Here is a 24,269-nt window from a genome sequence, read left to right as displayed (position 1 = left end):
TTACTCTCCAGGTAAGCTCTCTTTACTGTCGATGTTCTGCTGTTGTTCAACATCTGTGTCTCCCACCTGGGCTATATCTGCAAGAACACCAGGACAGATTGTACCAGGTGAATTCAGGCCAGCGCACACAAAATTAACCCCAGTTCTTCTTGGGATTTTTCATGGAGCATCTATGGCAGAATCATTTCCTCTCATTTAACTTTCAACCTTCCTTCCCAACAAGAATCCTGATTCAGGCTTCTTAGGAAGGAAACACTAAGAGATTTCCTGAACAAGAGACATATTTCAGATGCTTACAACTTCCTAGCATGTTGGAAGCCACCTACAATTATAAATCAGAAAGCATTGTTAAGATTGGGCTATACTATATATTTCACAATGGTCTGGTTTTCTCTGGATGACTTAGGGAAAATGGGAATATAGCTCTACTGGTGCTGCATATGACACAAGTACAGATGGAAAGAGCCTTCCCTGCACTGTACTTCCCAAGTCCATTAACACTGCAAGCAAATCCTTAATAGAACAGGGAAAGTAATTCCTGAGGGAACTGCTTCTATGATTGAATTTTAATAGATGTGGTGATGTCAAGGACACCAAAGAGCTGGAGACCCAGTGGCAGGAAAACCACCTGAACTCCAAAAAGGAAACTGTCTTTCAAAGAGTAACACACATGGAACCCAAATAGAGCTGTATTTTTATAGAAGTCACAATAAGGTGTTCTTGCCATATATCTGGATTCTGGAACATGTATATCACCTGGGAAATCTAGGAGAAAACAGAGTAACTGTGAGCATGTTGACAACTAATGATTATAAAACACTCAGGGAATATTCTCAGTGTGCACATGTGTGTATGGAGATAGCTTGGGCTGCTGCTGGGCCATTCTCAAGTATAGAAGGATGGTCCAGAAAATAAACAAACAAAAAAAACAGAACGAAATAAGTCATAGGATCCTTATTCCTCAATTAAAGCCCCTTTAAACAATATAAAATAAATCCAGCTGATTCACACTTTGTGGCATATACTTAAACTTCCAGCATTCAGGTGATAGCTGAAGGAAGATCAGGGTTCAAGGTCAACTTCAACTATATAGTGACATAGAGTTCAGCCTGGGATAAATGTGTCCCTGTCACAAAATTATATATATATGCAGTATAATTTCTAAATGTATTCTAAGTATTTATCCTTACACTCACAGGTCAGTGTAGCATTAACCATCCAACAAAACAATTTCTCTTTGCAACAGAATGAGATCATAACAGAAAACCACAAGCAATAAAAATGCAGAGAATAAGTTACTGTGGGGTGCCTGGCTTGAACTATCCATTTAGAACACTAGTCCTGCAACCAAAAACTTCAGAGAGTGGGAGATAATCCTCTTTCCCAGGGAATAGCCCAATTGGTTTTTAAATAAGCTCTGGTCAGCTCTGAAATGTCATAGTACAGATAACATATGGAAAGAGTAGATTGTATCTATATATTTAGGAATACACACACACACACACACACACACACACACACACACACACACACACAACTACAATCTACAATTACAGGAAAGGAGGCCAGAGGACATGAATTTGAAGAATGGATGGTCTGTATGTCAAGTGTGTTGCTGATTGGTCAATAAATAAATCACTGATTGGCCCGTGGCCAGGCAGGAAGTATAGGCGGGACAAGGAGGAGAATAGAGCTGGGAAGTGGAAGGCTGAGAGAGAGACACTGCCAGCTGCCATGATGAGAAACAACATGTAAAGATGCCGGTAAGCCACGAGCCATGTGGCAAGGTATAGATTAATAGAAATGGATTAATTTAAGCTGTAAGAACAGTTAGCAAGAAGCCTGTCACGGCCATACAGTTTGTAACCAATATAAGTCTCTGTGTTTACTTGATCGGGTTTGAGCGCTTGGGACTGGCGGGTGAGAGAGATTTGTCCTGACTGTGGGCCAGGCAGGAAAACTCCAGCTACAGAAAGGGGGGCAGGGCATGGGGATGGTCTGAGGGTGGAAAGAGGAAAATGATATAATTTAATTTCAAAAATTAGAAAACTTCAAAGCACAGTATGTGTGATCATTGAAACTTGTTATGTGTCACCAGCAGGCATTTCTCAGAAATGCACAGGCTGCTCAACCAAATCTTTCTTTGGTTACTGACAAGCTAGGTTGGAAAATCTTATTGCTCATAGTGCTATTCGAAAGTGTACTATAATATTTCAATATATTTTTATGTTTTGGGTCAGCTTCTAAGATATTATGAGTCCAGAATCTACAGAAGTAAGCCACCTTGTCCTTAATGATTGTTTTTAACTCTAAAGGTCTCTGGGAAATGACCAGACACAGCAGGGAGTGTTTGGACTTTCATGAGTGACTTCAAGCATCTGTGGATATGACCTAGTTTAATATGCACTTAACAGGACATGGAGGCAGTTTGCCATGAAGAGGCAGCATCTCTGAACCACATGGTAAAACTCATCCCTGCTGACAATGCTCTCAAATTTCCTTAAATGTATTTAAGGTTCACCCATGGAAGCAAGAACAATGGATTTCCAAGAGAGATTTCTGTTTTAACATTCTGCTTTTGACTTTGAGTCAGGGATTCTTCGTTTTTGTTCTGAAGCAGGGGTTATAACAATTCCCAGGCACAAATGTCATAAAGACCAGCAGAGCTAATAAAAATCATTTAAAGTGTGTGGGGGAGCATGAACTATGTACTCCATAAACCATCACCCCGCACACAATCACATACACTCAGAATCACAAGACATTGAAGCACATGAAACCCTAACATTCTTTATGCACACAGCCTCATGGAAATCTATGCAGATACTTGACTGTAAAAGGGTATCTAGAATACCTTTAAAAGTCATGTTGACTGTTTTGCTCCTTCCAGAAACAGCAAGTTGGGTGGCCTTTCAAAGAGAAGACATTAAGGGACACCCTACCTATCTTAACATTTACATTTTTCCTCACCAAGGACTTAAACAATACTTATAATTTCCCTGAAATTTTGGAAACAAAGACATGTTGAGGGTAACATCATGGGACATGCAGGCATATGCCTTTGTTTTTTCTTTGTCAGTAATGAAAAGGTATGGCAATCACTGCCAACACTAATCGCTGATAAAACAAAGATAAGATAAATCTGTCACAAACCTATGATTGTTTCCTGAATGATGTATCTCTAACCCTCTGTCAGTCGCCAATCACAAAACAGTTAATCCAAGGAAGAAGCATTGTTTTCCAGAGGAACAGGTAGAGCATCTATTCTATACCTGCCTGTGCCATTCACAAATTCTCTTTATCATAAGCTGTCTGTTGGCAAGAGACTGTTCTACTACTACAGAAAATACAGCATAGTATATATAACACACACTGTCATATTTTAATAGCCAAACTCAAACAAAATAGGAAATTCAGACAGCAATGTTTCTATTTCTGTCATAGAAAGTTTACCTTACCTCATTATGAGGGTCCAACTCTTCCTCTATACAAAAAGAATCTGTTTAATATCAGGGACATTTGTAGAACCTAGGAAGACAGAGTTACTGTTAATCACTGGTGCTCTGGGTCATGGCTTCCTGAGAGAACACTGCTTAGCTTACACAACATGCTTATATGCATGGCTATGCTCTGAAGGCTAGACCAAGTGGCTGTTGGAGCATCCTCATTGAAGGCACTGAGTCAACAAGAAGCAGGGAAGGAATGGAAAACAGAACAGTTGCAGTATGCTGATGGCAATAAGAAAACAATATGATAGTCTTCCAATGGTACAAGCTTCCCATTACTCCTGTCAATCACTTAAGGACCAGACAATCTTCTAAAACCAGGAAACAATGTGAGTTTTAATTTATGCTAAGTGCCATCTAGTATACACTCTCCAGGGTACACAAAGGAACATGGTTTATGGAGTGGCATTGGTGAACATGAGAAAATAAAGACCATGATTACTTCTGGGTACCTCAGAATGCTGGAAACGAGCAAGGCTCACAGGAATCCAGGAGCTAATTCAATGAACCATGCAGTATTTTAACATCTAGTGGCACCATGCTCCATGTTCAGTGTATAAACTACAAAGGTGCAGTCACACACTGGAGAAAGGAAAACCTAAAATGCTGTTGTGTTGAAGCAGCACAGCTTTTGTCTGGAGTAGATATGATTTTTAAAGTGGACTAATAGAGCTATGTAATTTTTATTTTTGGAGTAGAAAAGCCCTTTCCTAAGTCATCTGATAAAAGCTTTGGCAGACCATGTTTTTTCTGGTGGTTTCATGTAGTGATAAGCATATTCTGGAGCAAACATTCCATAAAATGAAATGACAATAAAATGAGTATCATGGAGATGATTTACACACTTCCTACATTCTTTTTGTAATGTAATATCCACTCTTATGGAAGACAATGTACACACACACACACACACACACACACACACACACACACACAGAGTTCCAACTACAATCAAGACATGAGGCTTTATCTCTTTTCCCAATGACATTGAAGCTCTGTTCATATAGGAAGGTAAAACTAAGAATTCTGTACCCTCCAGTGTATTGAATCTCATGACAAAGACTAGGACACTTGCTGGTTGTATGCAGTTAAAACTCATCCCAATCATTAATTCACTGTTACAGAAAACCCCCAGAAACCCATGAGAAAGAGAATAATCACTGTAAACAAGTCATTCACAAAGTCACCAAAGAAACTGAAGATTTAAAACACACAGGAGGAATAACCAATTTCAAGGTAGACAAAACCATTTTAGAGCAATGTCTGACTAACAACAACAAAAAAACATAAGGTATATTTGAAAACATGAAATATGGCCATATGAAGAAATGTGCTACTAAAACTTGAAGTTTCTAATTGATAGCTTTAAAAGGTCATTATCACGATATTCATATTATCTTAGTGTGAAACTTAAGATTTAGATACTAACTTGGAGAACTATAGGTTTCATCAAGGGAACATTAATTGGCATGGAGAAGGAAGGAAGATATTAGGGGGTCATGATAGACACAGGTGACATGTAGGGAAAAGGGTGAATAATGGGAGGGGGTTCTGAGTGGGGAAAGGGATGGGAGGGTAGAACAAAGGAGGTATAGCACTGAGGATGTTTGAAAAGCTAAACAGAAAATTCTAAGATTAAATATATACACAAATAGTCACACAAAAGTGTGTAATTTGAATTACTCCATACAGGGAATCATCCCAGAAGCCAGGTCTTGCCATATAAACATTTGAGTGCCTAGAAATTTGGCTTGAGGTAAAGAACACCTGTCTTTTGCAGAGGCCCTAGTGTTGATTCTCACAATCCACATGGTGTCTCATCACCATCTGTTGTAGCTGAAGTTTTCTCCATTCCTGCCTGGACCACAGTCAGGACAAATCTCTCTCACGTGCCAGTCCCACAGCCACTTAGACCCAACCGAGTAAACACACAGAAACTTATATTGCTTACAAACTGCATGGCCGCAGCAGGATTCTTGTTATCTAGTTCTTCTATCTTAAATTAACCCATTTCTATTAATCTATACCTTGCCACGTGGCTTGTGACTTACTGATACCTTACATCTCGCTTGTCATGGTGGCGGCTGGCAGCGTCTCTCTGACTCAGCCTTCCTGTTCCCAGGAAGAATTCACTTCTCTCCTTGTCCCACCTATACTTCCTGCCTGGCTACTGGCCAATCAGTATTTTATTTATTAACCAATCAGAGCAACACATTTAACATACAGAACATCCCACAGCAATCTGTAACTTTAGTTCCAGAAGATCTGAGCTGTTCTCTGACCTCTGAGTGAATTAGGTACTCATGTGGTGTACTAACATAAATACACGCAGGCAAAACATACATACACATAAGATAAAATAAGTCTAAATTATTTTTGAAGCCCAGTCTGTGAGTAGATACATATGTGGGCATGTGCATTGGCATGTGGTTCATCCATGCCTGTAGTTGAAGGTTTTCCTGTGTCCTGGCCGGCCAGTAGTCAGGACAAATCTCTCCCACTCTTATCACCCAAGTAAATGCACAGAGGCTTATATTAATTATAACTGCTTGGTCATTATCTCAGGCTTATTACTGGCTAGGTCTTACACTTAAACTAACCAATAATTCTAATCTATGGTTAGCCTCCTGGCTTGGTGCCTTTTCTTATTTCTGCCTTGTCATCTTGCTTCCTCTGTCTGGCTGGAGACTCCTGACTCAGCCTTTCTCTTCTCAGAATTCTCCTTGTCTGCTTACCCCACCTATACTTCCTGCCTGGTGACTGGCCAATAAGACCTTGCACCTACTAAAGACACTTAAAGGAAATGAGCTTGTATCCCAAGAATGAAACATATAACAGTACTAAAGCACAGAGAACTGCTGTGGATATTATTCTGTATAAATAAAACACTGGGGGCTGGAGAGATGGCTCAGAGGTTCAGAGCACTGGCTGCTCTTCCGGAGGTCCTGAGTTCAATTCTCAGCAACCACATGGTGGCTCACAGCCATCTGTGGTGAGATCTGGTGCCCTCTTCTGTCATATAAGCAGAACACTGTATATATACATAATAAATTTAAAATAAAATAAAATAAATAAAAATAAAACACTGATTGGCCAGTGGCCAGGCAGGAAGCAGGAGGTAGAAGGAGAGACGAGAATTCTGGGAAGTGGAAGGCTGAGTGAGGGAGACACTGCCAGCTGCCGCCATGACAAGCAGCATGTGAAGACGCCGGTAAGCCATGAGCCACATGGCAAGGTATAGATTTATAGAAATGGATTTATTTAAGATGTAAGAACTAGACAGCTAGAAGCTTGAGCCATTAAGCCAAACAGTTTAAATAATATAAACATCTGTGTGTTGGCAAGAGTTTCCACCTAAAACCTGAGAAAAAAAGATTCTAAAACGGAGCTAAAAACAGTTCCTAGTTGTCCCTCTCAAGTTAGCAGCAGCCTGTGTGTTTGAGCTACTATGGTGGGTTCCTGGAGTGCATGCTCGACCTGCAGTATGGCGGGAATGAGACCTCTGCAAGTGGCACATTAAGCTGTGTGGTGGATTTAGTCTTTGCTAGTACAAAACAAAATAAGAGGTTTCTGGGCTACACGCTGCTTTGATAGAAGCATAGACCCACTATGTCTGAGAGTTGATGGCTCCCAGAGCTGGCAGAAAATGTACCACCGCCATGTTGGGAAGCTGAAGTGGGCGGAGTCAGCAGCCACAGCCCCATTTCAGTCTTAGAATGCTGCAGTTTAAAGCAATAGGCTCAAGGTAATATAAAAAAAATAAGCCATGTAAAGATGGCTACCACACAGAGAATCTGGATTATGTTCTCTTTGATATTCGTAACTGAAGGAAAACATTTGATTGCAAAAGCTGTTGATTTATGCCAAAACGTATATTTTAAAGGTACCTTGACTTCAAAATTTGCATGTAAGGATATGTTGCTTTGGAAAGGAGGCTCTGCTTTTGTTTCCACAGAAAGCCAGAGGCCATGGATTTGTTCCAGATTAAAATACATCAGGTTTGACCAGCCAAGGCCCCCTAAAAGATCTCTGATGACACCAAGGCCCAGATGATCCAACATCCAGAACCATTTCAAGGCAACTGGATCAGACGATACACCCTCATGGACTACTCCATAATCCTAAAATTTTCTTTGTGTCCCCCATAAGATACAGCACCCCCCTCCAGCAGGAAGTAGTAACAGAAGCTACACCCAAATTCCCAAATAATACCAAGCTGGCTTTGGAGATGTGTAAAAGTTAAAACCTTTTTGAAAGAAAAAAGAAAGAAAAGAAAAAGGGGAAGTGCTGTGGATATCGTTCTATATAAATAAAACACTGATTGGCCAGTGGCCAGGCAGGAAGCAGGAGGGAGAAGGAGAGAGGAGAATTCTGGGAAGTGGAAGGCTGAGTGAGGGAGACACTGCCAGCTGCCACCATGACAAGCAGCATGTGAAGAAGCCGGTAAGCCACAAGCCATGTGGCAAGGTATAGATTTATAGAAATGGATTAATTCATGATGTAAGAACTAGACAGAAACCTGAGCCATGAAGCCAAACAGTTTAAATAATATAAACATCTTTGTGTTTATTTTATAAGTGGGCTGTTGGACTGCCAGGGCTTGGTGGGACCCGGAGAGAAAATTCTCCAGCTACAGAGGACAGATACAAACAAAGTCCAGATAGGTCACAGGAGGGCTAAGATCATGTTCCTAAGATGTAGTATATGGGTAGGAGTTCATGGGAACTCCCAAGACCTCTGACCTTGTAGATTGAATCCAGAAAGGGTCAAAGCTAAGCCAAAGTCAAGGGTTTCCTCACCCACTAGGTCAGAGGTTACAAGAGAGAAGCCAGCTCCCAGATCTCCATTACCTCAGTCATCTTGCACATCAACAAGTCCAGGGAGAGAAGAGAATTCAGATGAGTGAAACTTATATGTTTGACACTTACTTCCAGTGATGGAGGCCAGACTAAAAAGCCTTTCTGTCAGTTTAGCCATGCCATTCTCTGGGTGTCCTTTAAAACAGGTCTAAACATTGAAGAGCAGACCATGAAGATGGTAATACAAGCTCTAAAGGACTAGAGGAAGAGGATCTGATTCTCCTGCAGCATTAAGACAACACTATGAGACTTTGATATCCAAGTTCATATGTATGATTATATATGAGAGAATTGTCCTAAGCAGAGTGATGGGGTCTACCATAGGTTAACACACAACCATTAACAAAGTACTTCATGGCTACTGTGATGATTCATCTCAGTTATCAATTTGATGAGATCCAGATCCTCAGAGCACACCTGTGGGACATTATAGTGATGAGGACAGCTGAGGTGGGATGATCCACCAACTGTGGGAAGGCATCATTTCCTTGACTGGGATCTTAGACAGTAAAAATAGGAGAAAGTGAGTTGTGCAATACCATTCATTTTTCCCTGCTCTCTGGTTCTGGTTACTTTGGGCTTCTCTCTACATAGATGCTCTACAATTATGACCTTAATTCTCAAGCTAATTTCAAAATAAACCTTTCATCCCTCAGATTGTTTTTCTCAACGTATTTTGTTAAAGAGGCTAAAACATTAATTTATGCATCATTTCCCCCAGAGAGCTTTTGCATATTCTTATGCTTCTGAAAGAAGAAAAGCGCAGGAACCTCCCATTTTCCTTGTACTTACAGATCTTTTTCCTGCTCTCTTGCACTCCCAATCACAGGGTGTGACACTGCCATTGCTGGGATCCTTCCCCATTGAACCTGACCAAGAAGGCTGCTACATAACTCAAATTTCACCTTTACGTTGGGAACTCTTCACATCTGTTCCAGCTGCATGACCCACATGTGGGAATAAGTAGCAGATAGGGTGGCTCACCTGTTTCTGCCCACATCAGGTGAAGCCACATCAACTTATATATGTGCCCTAGCTTTCCTCCATTCAGCGAGAGCCAATGCGACTTTTAAATACATCTTAAAATTCTATGGTTGTTATTTCTACTGATGAGATAGATACATTAACATTTTTCACATTTAACAGTTCTGCTAAATCTGTTCAGTTTTACATACGGTACAGAGAATAATTGACTAATACATATAATGGAAGCAGAGCGTCAATCCATTCAGTACTTTCCCTTTGTGTTTGTGTTGTTTCTTTGGAAGTACTATCCACAGCTAGAGCAACTGGAGCAGCTGGAGCAGATGAAGATTCCTTCACATCCTGAAAAGTGACAGTTTTCTTCTTATGAAATCTTCTAAAAACTGAAGATACTTGGAATGTAGTCACAACATGGAGAGTTATGTTAGTTTATGGCAGAAAGGCAGAAAACTTATCATAACTGTGTGTTTGTAAATAAGATCTAATTTCCTGTTTCCAGCTAGTCATCAGAGTCAGAATGTTGCTTCAGGAAGATCACCACATTTTGTCATTAAGCAATACAGACACTATAGGCAATGTCTGCATTTACTTGGCTGGTACAATACAGAAAAAGCAGCAGGACTGAATGTGTTATATGGGTTTGATGCCAGATGGGAAGCCATCCTTCTGAGAATCACATGAATACCACTGTTGTTCACACAATTCCTCTTTCTTCCATGCTTTTCTCCAAACACTGGAAGTTTCAGAAGGACTTCTCATAATACTTTCTAGTCTAAAAGAGAACTACAAATGGTAAATCATAAGGAAAGGAACACGTACAGCAGAAATGCTTCAATGATGTTTGTTAAATGTCAGAGGAATTCAGCTAGATGCTAGTGACTGAATTCAGAGTGATCCATTGGATCCAGCATGGGGAGCATGGCTGTTGTTGACCTTCATTCTTCATTTACCCATGGTACTTATAGCTCACAGATAACATATGGTATTGCCTTAGATGAGTTGAGAAGTAAACAACTGTGTGCATTCCCTACTTTTAACCTTTAGGTACCATAGTAATTATATTCCTGTCACTGTGGCCAAACCTCTAACAGAAGCAGTCTAAGAGAGATACCCTTTACCTTCCCATCTTTGACTCAAAATTGTACCAGCTTAGTAGAAATATTTGACCCTTCTCCTGCATCTTCAACCTGTCATATCCCTCTCAGGGAATAATTTTGATTGCCAGAGAATCACACTGAGAGATTATAGATTGGAGCATATTCCTTAGAAATACTCATAGTCCAAATCATTCTAAACCATGTTATTACATGATGGTTTGACAAAAATAAAACTTCCCTTCAACTGGCCAAATCTTTCTTGGTGTCTTCCACATGACCAGGCAAGAAAAGCAGTCTGGCATTTGGGTAATATGTATGCAAATGGCTTTCTAGATGACAAATATCCTCAGCCACTATATGGACAACCCAGATAAAAAGTAGGTAGAATGACAGAGTCTATATTAGCATTAAGTGTGCACCATACCTGCTATGCTCTGACTCATCAGAGTCCAGTTTCTACAGTCTTCCATCCATGGGTTCTACAGGGGAAATGAGTGTGGCTCACATGCTAAACATTTTTTTTTAACTTCCAGAAATACTTCTAATGGAAGATTAGGCTGAAAATCCCTATATATAAAAGGATGAGTATGAATTTATGATTCTTCTCCCTCCAGGTCTGAGGAATTGGGTTTACAGAAGTGTGCCACCATGGGCACGTATTATACAGCCATTACATTCAAATCCAGGACTTTATATATGCTAAAAGCACACTAAACCAACTGGTCTTTACATTCCTGCCCATTGACCTTCTATGACAAATTCTGACTGTGAGGGTACTGTAACATAGCCAGCATCTTCAAAATGATGATACCCAGCCATACTATGCCTGTATAACTCACTGCTGCTTATATCATTCCAGTGAGTACTCAGACATAGCAGGCAGCATGGAGATTGACCGCCAGTGATAGAAGTAATATTGGAACACAAACTCGAGCTCACCTTTAAAAATGTATATATAGCCAAAAGAATGATCCAGTGCCACTCAAAAATCAAGAGATGATTGGATTCCTTAGTGGACATTGCCCATAAATTGTGTGGTTCTTTAGGCTCATGTTAATGTTGTCTAATCTGTTAAGTCTTTATACCAGTTCTTATTGGAATGAGTCATCTCTACTATAAATCCAGTTATCACACACATCTGACCTATTTTTCAGTGTAGTGTCTCCTATAGTCAAACTCTCTGATCTGACCAAACACATGGACTTTCTATCTATCATACTTATGAGTATCTGCAGGCAGGTGTGGAGCACTGCCCTGGCCTTCTACCCACTTTGGTGCTCATCATTGTCTGGGATCTCCCTAGGGCTAGGTTATTGCAGGCAAATGTTGAGAAGCTGGACCTATCATAAAGGGATTCCCCAGCCCTTGACGAAGTAAAACATGTTTCCTGAGTCTATCACTGGAAAGATTGATGACCTATCTCCTCACCTTGGGCTATGATTCTCCAGAGAGCTGCACAAAGAAACAAGTCTATCACACTTGGTTTGAACATTTTTTGTAGGTAAAATGTGTATCTTGCTTTTTGAATCGACAAATTTGTCACTGGAAAGTGGATTGTGTCATAAGGAGTAGTATAGTATAGTATAGTATAGTATAGTATAGTATAGTATACTAGTCTGCTGAGTAGTATTCCATTGTGTATATATACCACATTTTATTTATCCATTCTTCAGTTGAAGGGCATCTAGGTTGTTTCCAGGTTCTAGCTATTACAAACAATGCTGCTATGAACATAGTTGAGCAAGTGCCCTTGTGGTATTATTGAGCATTTCTTGGGAATATGCCCAAGAGTGATATAGCTGGGTCTTGGGGGAGATTGATTCCCAACTTGATTTCCAAAGTGTCTGTACAAGCTTGCATTCCCACTAACAGTGGAGGAGAGTTCCCTTAGCTCCACATCCTCTCCAGCATAAGCCTTCTTGAGTGTTTTTTATCTTAGCCATTCCAACGGGTGTAAGGTGGTATCTCAGAGTAGTTTTGATTTGCATTTCCCTGATAATTAGGGATGTTGAGCAATTCCTTAAATGTCTTTCAGCCATTTGAGTTTCCTCTGTTGAGACTTCTCTGTTTAGTTCTATAGCCCATTTCTTAATTGGACTGTTGGTCATTTTGATGTCTAATTTCTTGAGTTCTTTATATATTCTGGATATCAGCCCTCTGTCAATGTGGGGTTGGTGAAGATCTTTTCCCATTCTGTAGGCTGTCCTTTGGTCTTGTTGACAATGTTCTTTGTCCTACAAAAGTTTCTCAATTTCAAGATGTCCCATTTATTAATTGTTTCTCTCAGTGTCTGTGCTACTGGTGTTGTATTTAGGAAGTGATCTCCAGTGCCAATGCGTTCAAGACTACTTCCTTCTTTCTCTTCTATTAGGTTCAGAATAACTGGATCTACATTGAGGTCTTTGATCCATTTGGACTTAAGTTTTGTGCATGGTGACAGATATGGATTTATTTGCAGTCTTTTACATGTTGATATCCAGTTATGCCAGCACCATTTGTTGAAGATGCTTTCTTTTTCTATTATATAGTTTTGGCTTCTTTGTCAAAAATCATATGTTTATAGGTGTTCAGATTAATGTCAAGGTCTTCAGTTTGGTTCCATTGTTCCACAGGTGAGTTTTTATGCCAGTACCAAGCTGTTTTTCTTACGGTAGCTCTATAGGAGAGCCTGAAGTCAGGGACCATGATGCCTCCAGAGGTTGTTTTATTGTACAGAATTCTTTTGGCTATCCTGGGTGTTTTGTTTTACCATATGAAATTGAATATTGTTCTTACCAGGTCTGTGAAGAATTGTATTGGGATTTTGATGGGGATTGCATTGAATCTGTAGGTTGCTTTTGGTAAGATTGCCATTTTTAATATGTTAATCCTAACTATCTATGAGCATGGGAGATCTTTTCATTTTCTGACATCTTCTTCAATTTCTTTCTTCAGGGAATTAAAGTTCTTGTTGTATAGGTCCTTCACTTCCTTAGTTAGAGTTACCCCAAGGTATTTTTTATCATTTGTGGCTATTGTAAAGGGTGATGTATCTCTGAAATCTTTCTCAGCCCATTTGTCATTTGTATATAGGAGGGCTACTGATTTTTTTTTTGAGTTAATCTTGTATCCTGCTACATTGCTGAAGGTGTTTATAAGCTGTATTTGTTCCTTGGTCAAATTTTTGGGGTCACTTATGTATACTATCATGTCATCTGCAAATAGTGCATGCTTGACATCTTCCTTTCCAATTTGTATCCGCTTGATCTCCTTATGTTGTCTTATTGCTCTGGCTAGAACTTCAAGTACTATATTGAATAAGTATCAGGAGAACGGACAACCTTGTCTTGTTCATGATTTTAGTGGAATCACTTTGAGCTTTTCTCCATTTATTTTGATGTTGGCTGTTGGCTTGCTGTAAATTGCCTTTATGTTTAGGTGTGTTTCTTGTAGTCCTGATCTCTCCAAGACCTTTGTCATGAAGGGGTGTTGAATTTTGTAAAAGGCCTTTTTAGCATCGAGTGAGATGATCATGTGTTTGTTTTCTTTAAGTTTGTTTATATGGTGTAATACATTGACAGACTTTCATATTTTGAACGACCCTTGCATCCCTGGGATGAAGCCTACTTGGTTATGGTGAATAATTGTTTTTATGTGTTCCTGGAGTCTGTTTGCCAATATTTTATCGAGTATTTTTGCATCAATGTTCATAAGAGAGATTGGTGTGTAATTCTCTTTCTTTGTTGCATTTTTGTTTGTCTTGGGAATCAGGGTAATTGTAGCCTCATAGAAGGAGTTTGGTAATGTTCCTTTTGTTTCTATTGTGTGGAACAATTTAAAAAGTATTGGTATGATCTCTTCTTTGAAGGTCTGGTAGAATTCTGTGCTGAAACCGTCTAACCATCTGATCTTGGACTTTTTTGCTTGGGAGATTTTAATGACTGTTTCTTTTTCCTTAGGGGTTATTGGTCTATTTAAATAGTTTATCTGGTTTTGATTTAACCCAGGTATGTGGTGCCTATCCAGAAAATTATCCATTTCTTTTAGATTTTTCAGTTTTGTAGAGTACAGGTTTTTGAAGTATGACCTGATGATTCTCTGTATTTCCTCAATGTTAGTTGTTATGTCTCCCTTTTCTTTTCTGATATTCATAATTTAGATGCTCTATCTCTGCCTTTTGGTTAGTTTGGATATGGGTTGGTCTGTCTTGTTGATTTTCTCAAAGAACCAACTCTTTGTTTCATTGATTCTTTGTATTGTTCTTTTTGTTTCTATTTTATTGATTTTTGCTCTTAATTTGATTATTTCCTGGCATCTCTTCCTCCTGGGTGACTTTGCTTCTTCTTGTTCTAGAGCTTTCAGGTGTGCTGTTAAGTCACTAGTGTGAGATTTCTCCAACTTCTTTATGTGGGCATTTAGTGCTATGAATTTCCCTCTTAGCACTGCTTTCATTGTGTTCCATAAGTTTGAGTATGTGGTATATTCATTTTCATTAATCTCTAGGAAGTCTTTAATTTCTTTCTTTATTTCTTCCTTGATCTGTTGGTGATTCAGTTGAGCATTATTAAGTTTCTATGAGATTGTAGACTTTCTGTAATTTTTCTTGATGTTGAAATCTAGCTTTAAACCATGGTGGTCTGATAGAACACAGGAGGTCATTCCAGTTTTTTTGGTATCTGTTGAGATTTCCTTTGTGGCCAAGTATGTGGTTGATTTTAGAGAAGGTTCCATGGGGTGCTGAGAAGAAGGTATATTCTTTTTTGTTAGGATGGAATGTTCTGTAGATATCAATTAAGTCCATCTGAGTCATAACATCAGTTAAATGTCTTATTTCTCTGTTAAGTTTTGGTGTTGCATATCTGTCCAGTGGTGAGAGTAGGGTATTGAAGTCTGCCACTATTAATGTGTGGGGTTTTATACGTGATTCAAGCCTTAGTAATGTTTCTTTTACATATGTGAGTGCCCTTGTGTTTGGGGCATAAATGTTCAGAATTGAAACTTCATTTTGGTGGTTCTTTCTTGTGATGAGTATGTAATGTCTTTCTTGATCTCTTTTGATTGATTTTAGTTTGAAGTCTATTTTGCTGAATATTAGGATGGCTACAACACCTTCCTTCTTTTTTTATTTTTATTTTGCAATACAATTCAGTTCTACATATCAGGATTCCCTTGTTCTTCCCCCTCCCACCCCCTCACCTTCCCCCCAGCCCACCCCCCATTCCCACCTCCTCCAGGGCAAAGCCTCCCCCGAGGACTGAGATCAACCTGGTAGACTCAGTCCAGGTAGGTCCAGTCCCCTCCTCCCAGGCCGAGCTAAGCGATCCTGCCACCTTCCTTCTTAAAACCATTTGATTACAAAGACTTTTCCCATCCTTATACTCTGCCAGGTAATGTCTATCTTTGAAACCGAGGTGGGTTCAGAGACAGAACAGTCACTAGATACAAAGGCTAGAAAATGGTGGCACTCACACATTTAATCCTAGCACTCCAGATGCAGAAATCCCTCTGGATCTCTGTGAGTTCAAGGCCACAATGGAAATGGCCAGGCATGGTGACACATGCCTTTAATCCCAGAAAGGAGCCTTTAATCCCAGGGAGTGGTGGTAGAAAGCAGAAAGGTATGTAAGGTGTGAGGACCAGAAACTAGAAGCATTTGCCTGGTTAAGCTTTCAGGCTTCTAGCAGCACAGTTCAGCTGACAGCCATTTGGATATGAGGACACAGAGGCTTCCAGTCTGAGGAAACAAGATCAGCTGAGAAGTTGGCCAGGTGAGGTTAGCTGTGGCTTGTTCTGTCTCTCTGACCATCCAGGATTTCACCCCAATAACTGTCCCTGGGTTTGATTTTATTAATAAGTCTCTCTAAGATTCCTGCTACAGGGTCTAGTCTGTTCGGTGTTCTATAGGCTTCTTGTATCTTCATAGGTATTTCCTTCTTTAAGTTGGGAAAGTTTTCTTCTATGATCATGTTGAATGTATTTTCTGTGCCTTTCAGTTGGTATTCTTCTTCTTCTTCTATCCCTATTATTCTTAGGTTTGGTCTTTTCGTTGTGTCCCAGAGTTCTTAGACATTTTGTGTTATGACTTTTTTGGCTTTGGTATTTTCTTTGACTGACGAATCCATTTCCTCTATTGTATCCTCTACACCAGAGATCCTCTCTTTCATCTCTTGCATTCTGTTCATTATGCTTGCATCTGTGTTTCCTTTTAGTTTTTAGAAGTATTTTGTACAACTAGTTTTGAGCATAAACATCTGAACTGCAGTTCCTTCCAGATCTATCCCTTTTTCCTACTCACTCAACTTTCTGTCTTAAAAAAAAATCATTAATCTCATTCTATTTCATTTTCAACTGTTTGTAGTTGACAATAGAGAAGGAAGACACCTTGCTCCCCAGCTTCTGGAGATCACAGTAACCAGACAGAAGACTGTGGAGAAATGTTCTAGATATGAAATATTGAAGAACCTTCTGAATCTCAATCAAGTGCTGTAGATCGCTTTGCACCTCCATGCTGTGGGATTTTCTTATTTCTAATATGTTTCTAGGTGAAAGAAAACTGGACCACTTTGTCCTACTTTTCCATCTTACAGGTCCTTTGTATATAGCATACCAGTAGACCATGTGAGCAGGATGTAAGGTGATCTGAACACTCCAGAAGATCCAGGTTTTGGTGGGTCTTCCTGCTTTAAATGATTCAATCAAGAAAAATCGCTAACAAGAAAAATCACAGCCTCTTGTTTTAAGTTAATTCTAGATGTAGTCGAATTAACAGCCAAGAATAGCCATCTCAAGGGATGACCACTTTGTATTAGTGATTCTTTGGGGAGCTCATTGCTAATAGAGACTAATTCTGTTTCTAGAGGTGAGACTCTTTCAAACCTTCCCACATTCATATCAACATATTCATTGTTCTTTTCTGGTTTATGCAGCCATTTCTAGGAGAGACTGTTTCATAGCACACTTCCTGGTCTTCTGTCTCTCATTGTCTTTCTGACCCCTCTTCCACAATATTTCTGGAACCATTGATGTAGGATATAGATGAATCTGTTGGGGTTCAGATCCCCATGATCTCTTGATATTTACATTCTGTCCAGTTGTGAGTGTCTGCCTGTATCCCCGAGGGATTCTTTTCTATGCTCTTGTAAATAAACATAACTAGGCTTTTCTTACTTGATCTGAAATCTAATGTATTTTTCAGTTTAATAGTAAACCAAATCAAGCATAAATTGTTTCAGGGACTGTGAGATCAAGGCAATGACAGGAATAACTAATAAGGGTAAAGGCAGAAAAATGTGTTTAGTATTCTTTGACATACAAGTTGTCAACATGGAGATGTGTTTAGTATTTAGAGATCACAAGGAACCATACTCGTTAAGACAGCTTCTAAGGAGTGTGTAAAATGATGAGAAATATGATAATATTACATGTAACTTACCCATTAAATCCTGGGTAAGGGAAGTTGTGTTGTCAGACTGGTAAGATTTTCTGTATGTAAAGCTTATTTAGACTTCTAGGTATAAATATGGTTCAGATAAGGATTATTCCTAACTGAGTTAGCAGGAATCCTATTGATGACCTGTGCTATCATTCATGCTATGGCTTTTATGTAGTATCTTTTTGGTGTTTGAATTATAATCATTACAGTAACAGGTGTTACCTGATAGGGGACCGGGAGATGGAGCCCTTCACTACCCCTTAAGCAAATTTCACTGCCTCTAAAGTGGTAGCCTTAACCCTAGTTGAGTAGATCATGGAAGCCATTTAGAATCTGCCTTTGACAATACCAGAGCAAAAGAAGTTGGATGATTTGGTTCATTTAAGGAAACCTCTGGGGTATAAACTAAGCTTTATGTGGAGCTCCCTGATCCTTCTCTTTGGTGGGCTCAGGATTAGGAAGGGAGGCTACAAGGATGAAGACATCCTGAAGTAGATGATGGTGGGTTTCCTCCTTTGGGAATTCTCTGTTTAGATCTATACTCCATTTTTAACTGGGTTAATTGTTTGCCTGACGTCCAGTTGAGTTCTTTACATATTTTTGATATTAGCCCTTTATTGGTTGTGTAGTAGTTAAACCTCTTTTCCTATTCTGTAGGCTGACTCTTTGTCCCAATGATGGTGTCCTATGCCAAACAAAAGCTTTTCATTTTCACAAGATCCTATTTATTAATTGTTGTTCTTAGTGCCTGTGCTATTGGTGCTCTGTTAAGAAAATCTTTTCCTGTTTCAAGTGAGTTCAAGGCTATTCCTGCATTTCCCTTCTATCGTATTCAAAATATTTTGCTGAGGTCTTTGTTCTATTTAGAGTTGAGATCTGTACAGGGTGATAAAGGTTGATGTGTTGGAATCTTCTACACGAAGCCATCTAGTTTGACCTGGTACATTTGTTAAAGATGTTGTATTCATTTTATTTTGTATTTTCCACTTTAAAAATAAAAAATCAGGTATTCATAAGTGTGTGAATTTATGAATTTATGTGTAGATCTTAATTTGCTTCCATTGATCAATGCATCTACCTTTATGACAACATCAAACTATTTTTATTACTATAGCTCTGTAGTACAATTTGAACACAGGGGGAGTGATATATCTAGCAGTTCTTTTATTATTCATAATTGTTTTGGCTTTCCCATTTTTTTTTTTTTTTTTTGCATTTTTTGTTGTCCTCGAGATTTTTTTTTGTATTTCTCTACGAATCTGATAACTGTCCTTTCAAGTGTTTAAAAATTATGGCCTGGAGGTGGATTTGCACTCCTTTAATCTTAGCAGACAGATTTCTGTGACTCTTATGCCAGCGTGATCTACAGTTCAAATTCTAGGACAGCCAAGGCTACAGAGACAAACCCTGTCTGGAACTACACCCATCACCAAAAAAAAAAAAAAAGTGGTTTCTTTTTTGTGGTGGTAGCACAAGCCTTTAATCCTAGCATTGGGGATTCAGAGTCAGGGGGATATCTGCGAGTTCAAGATCAGTCTCCTCCATAGCCTTGTCCAGGACAGTCAAGGCTACAAAAATCTTGTCTCAAATAACAAAAAAAAAAAAAAAATGAAGGAAGGAAGGAAGGATAGAAAGAAAGAAGGAAGTTTTTTTTCAGGTGTTGGTGGTATATGCTTTTAATCCCAGCACCTGGAATGCAGAGAACAGCCCAAGCTACAAAAAGAAACAGTGTCTCAAAACACCAAAGGAGCCTCTGTCAAACTGACATTAAATTAGTCTGCACAATGCATATCTGTGCTCCTGCTTGACACCATTAAATGGAATCCCACAGTGTGCAAATCAAGCGAACAAAAATCCCTATGAAAGGAAGGGTTCTTTGTGGAATATGTGGACCACAGAATAAAACAAAACATAGTCTATCATTTTTTCCTTTAATACTATTTTAACATTTAATAGCAATAAAGGAGGTAACATTACACTAGGAAACACTTAAAAAACACTAAAATACTGGATTCCAGGTTCCCCACATATGACCACTGGAGAAGAAAGGCCAGACAGGGTAATTGAAGGTGCCAGGAGGGTACCTGTATATGAGGGAATTCTTGGCAACATTCATAAAACTTAAACTTCCATCCTCACAATCAAGGAACACACCAACTCGGCCCAGTGGCTTCTCTATATACTGCTGGAATACTGGGCATGTGGTGAGGAGACTGTAATCATTATCCTCCTTCACACACACAAGAAGAAATGCACAGTCAGATTCAATCAGTTGGTTTCTATTCCTCAACCAGGAATCCTTACAGACACCTACAGCCCAGTCCCAAGAGTCCTTCAACTTAATCTCCCAGTAATATTTCCTTGAGATGAAGCTCTGTGATCCCCAGGAAGCAAAATAGAATCCAGCATAACCCGCAGATTTATCTTTATGGTGAGGCCTGAAGCTCAATCTTCTCATGGCATGAAATAGGTTCATCTTGTAATGCAGTATGGTTACATTATCAAAGAAAATGGGCACTGTGGGAAAAGTCAAAATTTTAGGGAAAATGACCATTTACATTTCTTGAGTGAGAGATGTCCATAGAGTCTTCATGGATTTTAAAAATAGAAGGCTGAGATTCGAGGGTATACTTGGCTCATATACACCAATGTCAATAATTTCCACAAGAAAAGAGTGGTAGCATGCTGAAAAGTTTTTTGAAAATTTCAGATGCAGGGGAGTTAAAATATCTGTGTTTACAAAAAGTTATCTCATTGTTGAAGGACACTATCAGTGGAGACACTCACCTTGCAAGTGCTTGTAACTTTCAGTCAGTCCAGTAATGGGTAGGGCTTGGAGTTTTGGTTTCATAGTGTGAATCATGTTCAGCTGCATTGACTCACTCCTGCAAGAGAAGAAGACATTGATCTGCCTGGTGCTAACAATACCATCACAGTGATTAGGAAAAACTTCACTTCCAAGTTCAGCCAAATGGCTCAGGGGATAAACACCTTCCCACATAAGCCTGACAACTTGAGTTTAATCCCATAATGGAAGGAGAAGCCTGTCTCCTGAAAGCTGTCCTCTGACCTGCACACATGTGTAATGGCACATGTACATGCACACTCACACATATTCACACACACATAAATATAACAAATTTAGTAAAAAATCCCAAACATATTAAACACAAACAATTGAGGATTTTCTATATAAAGTCTATCTGCACTTTGCTAAGGCAGCTTGTTCAATTTTATAGCTTATTTGAGGGTTTCCTGGCTTGCACTGATGGCAAAACTCACCTTCTGAATATGTCATCCAAGCCCTGCAAAGAAGACAACAAGAAGTTAGATTTCTGAAGAAATGGCATACAATATTGTTTATAGAGTTCATACAAATATCAGTCACCATCACACCAATCTGGCCTGAAAATTTATATTCATGTCTCAGGATGATGCCAACCAAGTAGGTTAGCATGATTCGAATTCTGATGAAATCAGACTGAAGAGTCAAATTTGAGGACATGGGTATTGACTGTACATTGCTTTTGAACTCCCACCTGTCTGCAAAGGGAACTTTCCCTGAGCTTGTCTACAAGTCCCAGAGGTACTTTAGCTAAGGGTACTCAAAAAGGTTGGGCTCACTCCTGCATTGTTCCTCACACCTGTAAATCAAGAATTGAGGGGTTAGAGGCCTGAGGATTACTGTGAGTTGCAGGCCATCATGCATCACCTAGTAGGAAACTTTCTCAAATCCCAACCTCTCAAATAACACTCAAAATACAGTTTTCAAACAGAAGAAATTGAACCATAGGTATCTTTAAAATTGTGCACAATATCCAAGTAGAGGAAAATGAGTGTTGGAAACAGCAGCCACTGAATTTGGGCTCTCAGAGAGGCAAGGTACAAAATCCAAAAGTTAGGACCTATTCCTTGAAGAATCTACTGACATAATTTCAAAAAGCTTGTTTTTTCAAGATTATTCCTGAAAAGGAAAACCCCTAACATAAATCTAGGGAATATTGAAAGCTATCTTAGTATAACAATCACCATTGTGGGCCTAAGACAATAAAGCCTCTTCCTGTACTCCTCCATGCTCACCTGAAGCAGGACCACATATGGCTCCTGGGACATTGCCATCAGCTCCTGATACATTTCCCTTAGTTCTTTGCTCTTTTGGATCATCATGGCTTCACTTGTCCTGAGTTTCTCTAAAACACATTGGCCTTCATTTCTCATAGACTCAATGTGTTTCTCTTCCTCTTCACAGAGGAATGGATGCAGTTTCCTATACTCTGTCCTGATCATTTCTTCCCGAAGTGTCAAGTAGTCCTGAAGAAAAAGGAACATTCTCAATCATTTGCAAAGTATTTTTCCTCCTCCATTGTATTCTCCTATGCTTAAATTTCACAAATGACTCTTATAACTATATAGACTCTGATTGACTATCCCCACATTTCAGAAAATGTAAAATCCTTGGTTTCATTTATTTATTCTTTATTAATCACACAGGCAAACAGACACTAAGCATTTTCACCTACATTAGAGGTGCAGAACTGCCTGAAGTAAAGGTATTGACTGATCATTCATATGTTGAGTCAGATATGAAACTCCTCTTGTAGTAATTAGAATTCATAGTATAGTCATAGAATCTAATGCATGCAGTGTGTTGAATTGTCAGCAATTCACTCATTAGTCCCAGACTCTTCTGGACAGCCAGACCATTCATTCCATGCACAGTTATACTAACACTCAGGGTTAGGGCCAGCAGGAAATGTTTTCCAACTGTCATATCCCATGCCTCATACTCAATTCACAATTGATAAATTTTGAAAAATATCTACATCAACCAGATTTTAAGCATGGTTCTCATACTCACCATCCACAGAGTTGTCATTCTGTTCTCTGCTTCTATATTCTCTTGATTTTCTTGGATCTTCTCCCATAAAGATGTCATTTGCTTCAGAATTCTTTCCTTTAAAAAACAATGATGTCAACTTTTGATAAATAGTACTGAGACACAGACTCTCAGGCAATTAACACAATTACTTTACTGCAAGTCGGAGGATTACAATGCTGTATTTTTTTCACATTTGGTAACTATGAATTTTAGATTTCAGAACATATTAATAGAAAATATAGCATACCAGGAGTCCAATTGACGAGAAAGAGGAGGCTTTGTACATGCTAGAATTGTTGAGACCAAGATTGGAAAAAGCACAGGGACAAATAGCCAAACTAATGGAAACACCTGAACTATGAACCAGTAGCTGAGGAGCCTCCATCTGTATCAGGCCCTCTGGATAAGTGAGACAGTTGATTAGCATGAACTGTTTGGGAGGCACCCAGGCAATGAGCCCAGGACCTGTCATTAGTGCATGAGCTGGCTGTTTGGAACCTGGGACCTATGCAGGGACACTTCACTCAGCCTGGGAGGAGGGGACTGGATGTGCCTGGACTGAATCTACCAGGTTGAGCTGAATCCACAGGGGAGTCTTTGCACTGGAGGAGATGGGAATGGGGGGTGGGTTGGGGGGAAGGGAGGAGGGGAATGGATTGGGAGGACAAGGGAATCTGTGACTGATATGTAAAATTAAATTAATTCATAAAATAAAAAAGAAAATATAGCATACCCCTTTACTGAGATACAGTGGTTAATAATTTTAATTAATATCTGGGTAATTTGCATAATATTGGGATTTCCAGATATTTGTCTGTAGATGACTCCAATGTACTTTTTTAAATTATGTCCTCAGTCATAGAGACATTTAAGAGATACGAAGTTATTATTGCACTTTCCAGAGACCTGGGCATAATGTATCATAAAATACAAATGATCTTTACACTCATTGGTTCCCCCAAGGAATATTTAAATTCCTAGTCACCTTTTCTTCATTAGATGTTAATAAAGTGCCACCATTCTGAAAACAGTGCCTTTGTCATAATGAGGACCAGCATCTTCCTGTGGTTTCCTAAGCCTACCTATCTACAGCTTGCATGTTCTCTCAGAAGCATCACTTACCATTTGATCCTCAGCAGCTGCTTCAATGGGACAGTGTCTGTGTCCTCTGTGCTCATGAGAGTTAGAACAGAGTTGACAGAGGAAGATCCTGTTCTCAGCACAGAAGATCCTCTTTGCTTCCTTGTGAGTCACACACTTATGCTCCTCAGAGCTCAGGTCCTTCATGAGGCTGGTTTTTCTGACAATGGACACCAGCTTCTTCAGAACAATGTTGGTTCTCCAGCCCTTCTTCTGTGATGGTTCCCTACACATAGGGCATTGGACATGAAGCTGAGTGTCTTCCCAGGAAAGGTGGAGGCAGGCTCGACAGAAGCTGTGGCCACAGGTTATGGTGACTGGGTCTGTCAGGCAGCTCAGGCACATGAAGCAGGTGAGTTCTTTTTGGAAGGCTTGTGAGAGGTCTGACTCCAT

General features: G+C 39.4%; 1 protein-coding gene across 1 annotated transcript; it reads right to left on the bottom strand.

Annotated features, from left to right (window-relative positions):
- On the bottom strand, positions 1-24,269 carry LOC128105340 (tripartite motif-containing protein 43-like). The gene is made up of 6 exons (XM_052730407.1): positions 23,859-24,269; positions 22,716-22,811; positions 21,938-22,168; positions 21,140-21,162; positions 20,645-20,742; positions 1-77 (listed from the first exon to the last, which is right to left on the bottom strand). Exons 1-6 carry the CDS (start codon positions 24,267-24,269, stop codon positions 1-3), a joined length of 936 nt encoding a protein of 311 aa, XP_052586367.1.

This window comes from Peromyscus californicus, unplaced genomic scaffold (assembly GCF_007827085.1).
Source record: "Peromyscus californicus insignis strain IS unplaced genomic scaffold, ASM782708v3 Scaffold_11__1_contigs__length_118956290, whole genome shotgun sequence".
Lineage (NCBI taxonomy): Eukaryota > Metazoa > Chordata > Mammalia > Rodentia > Cricetidae > Peromyscus > Peromyscus californicus.
The sequence above is the reverse complement of the archived record's forward strand: the minus strand, read 5'-3'. Positions and strand labels throughout refer to the sequence as shown.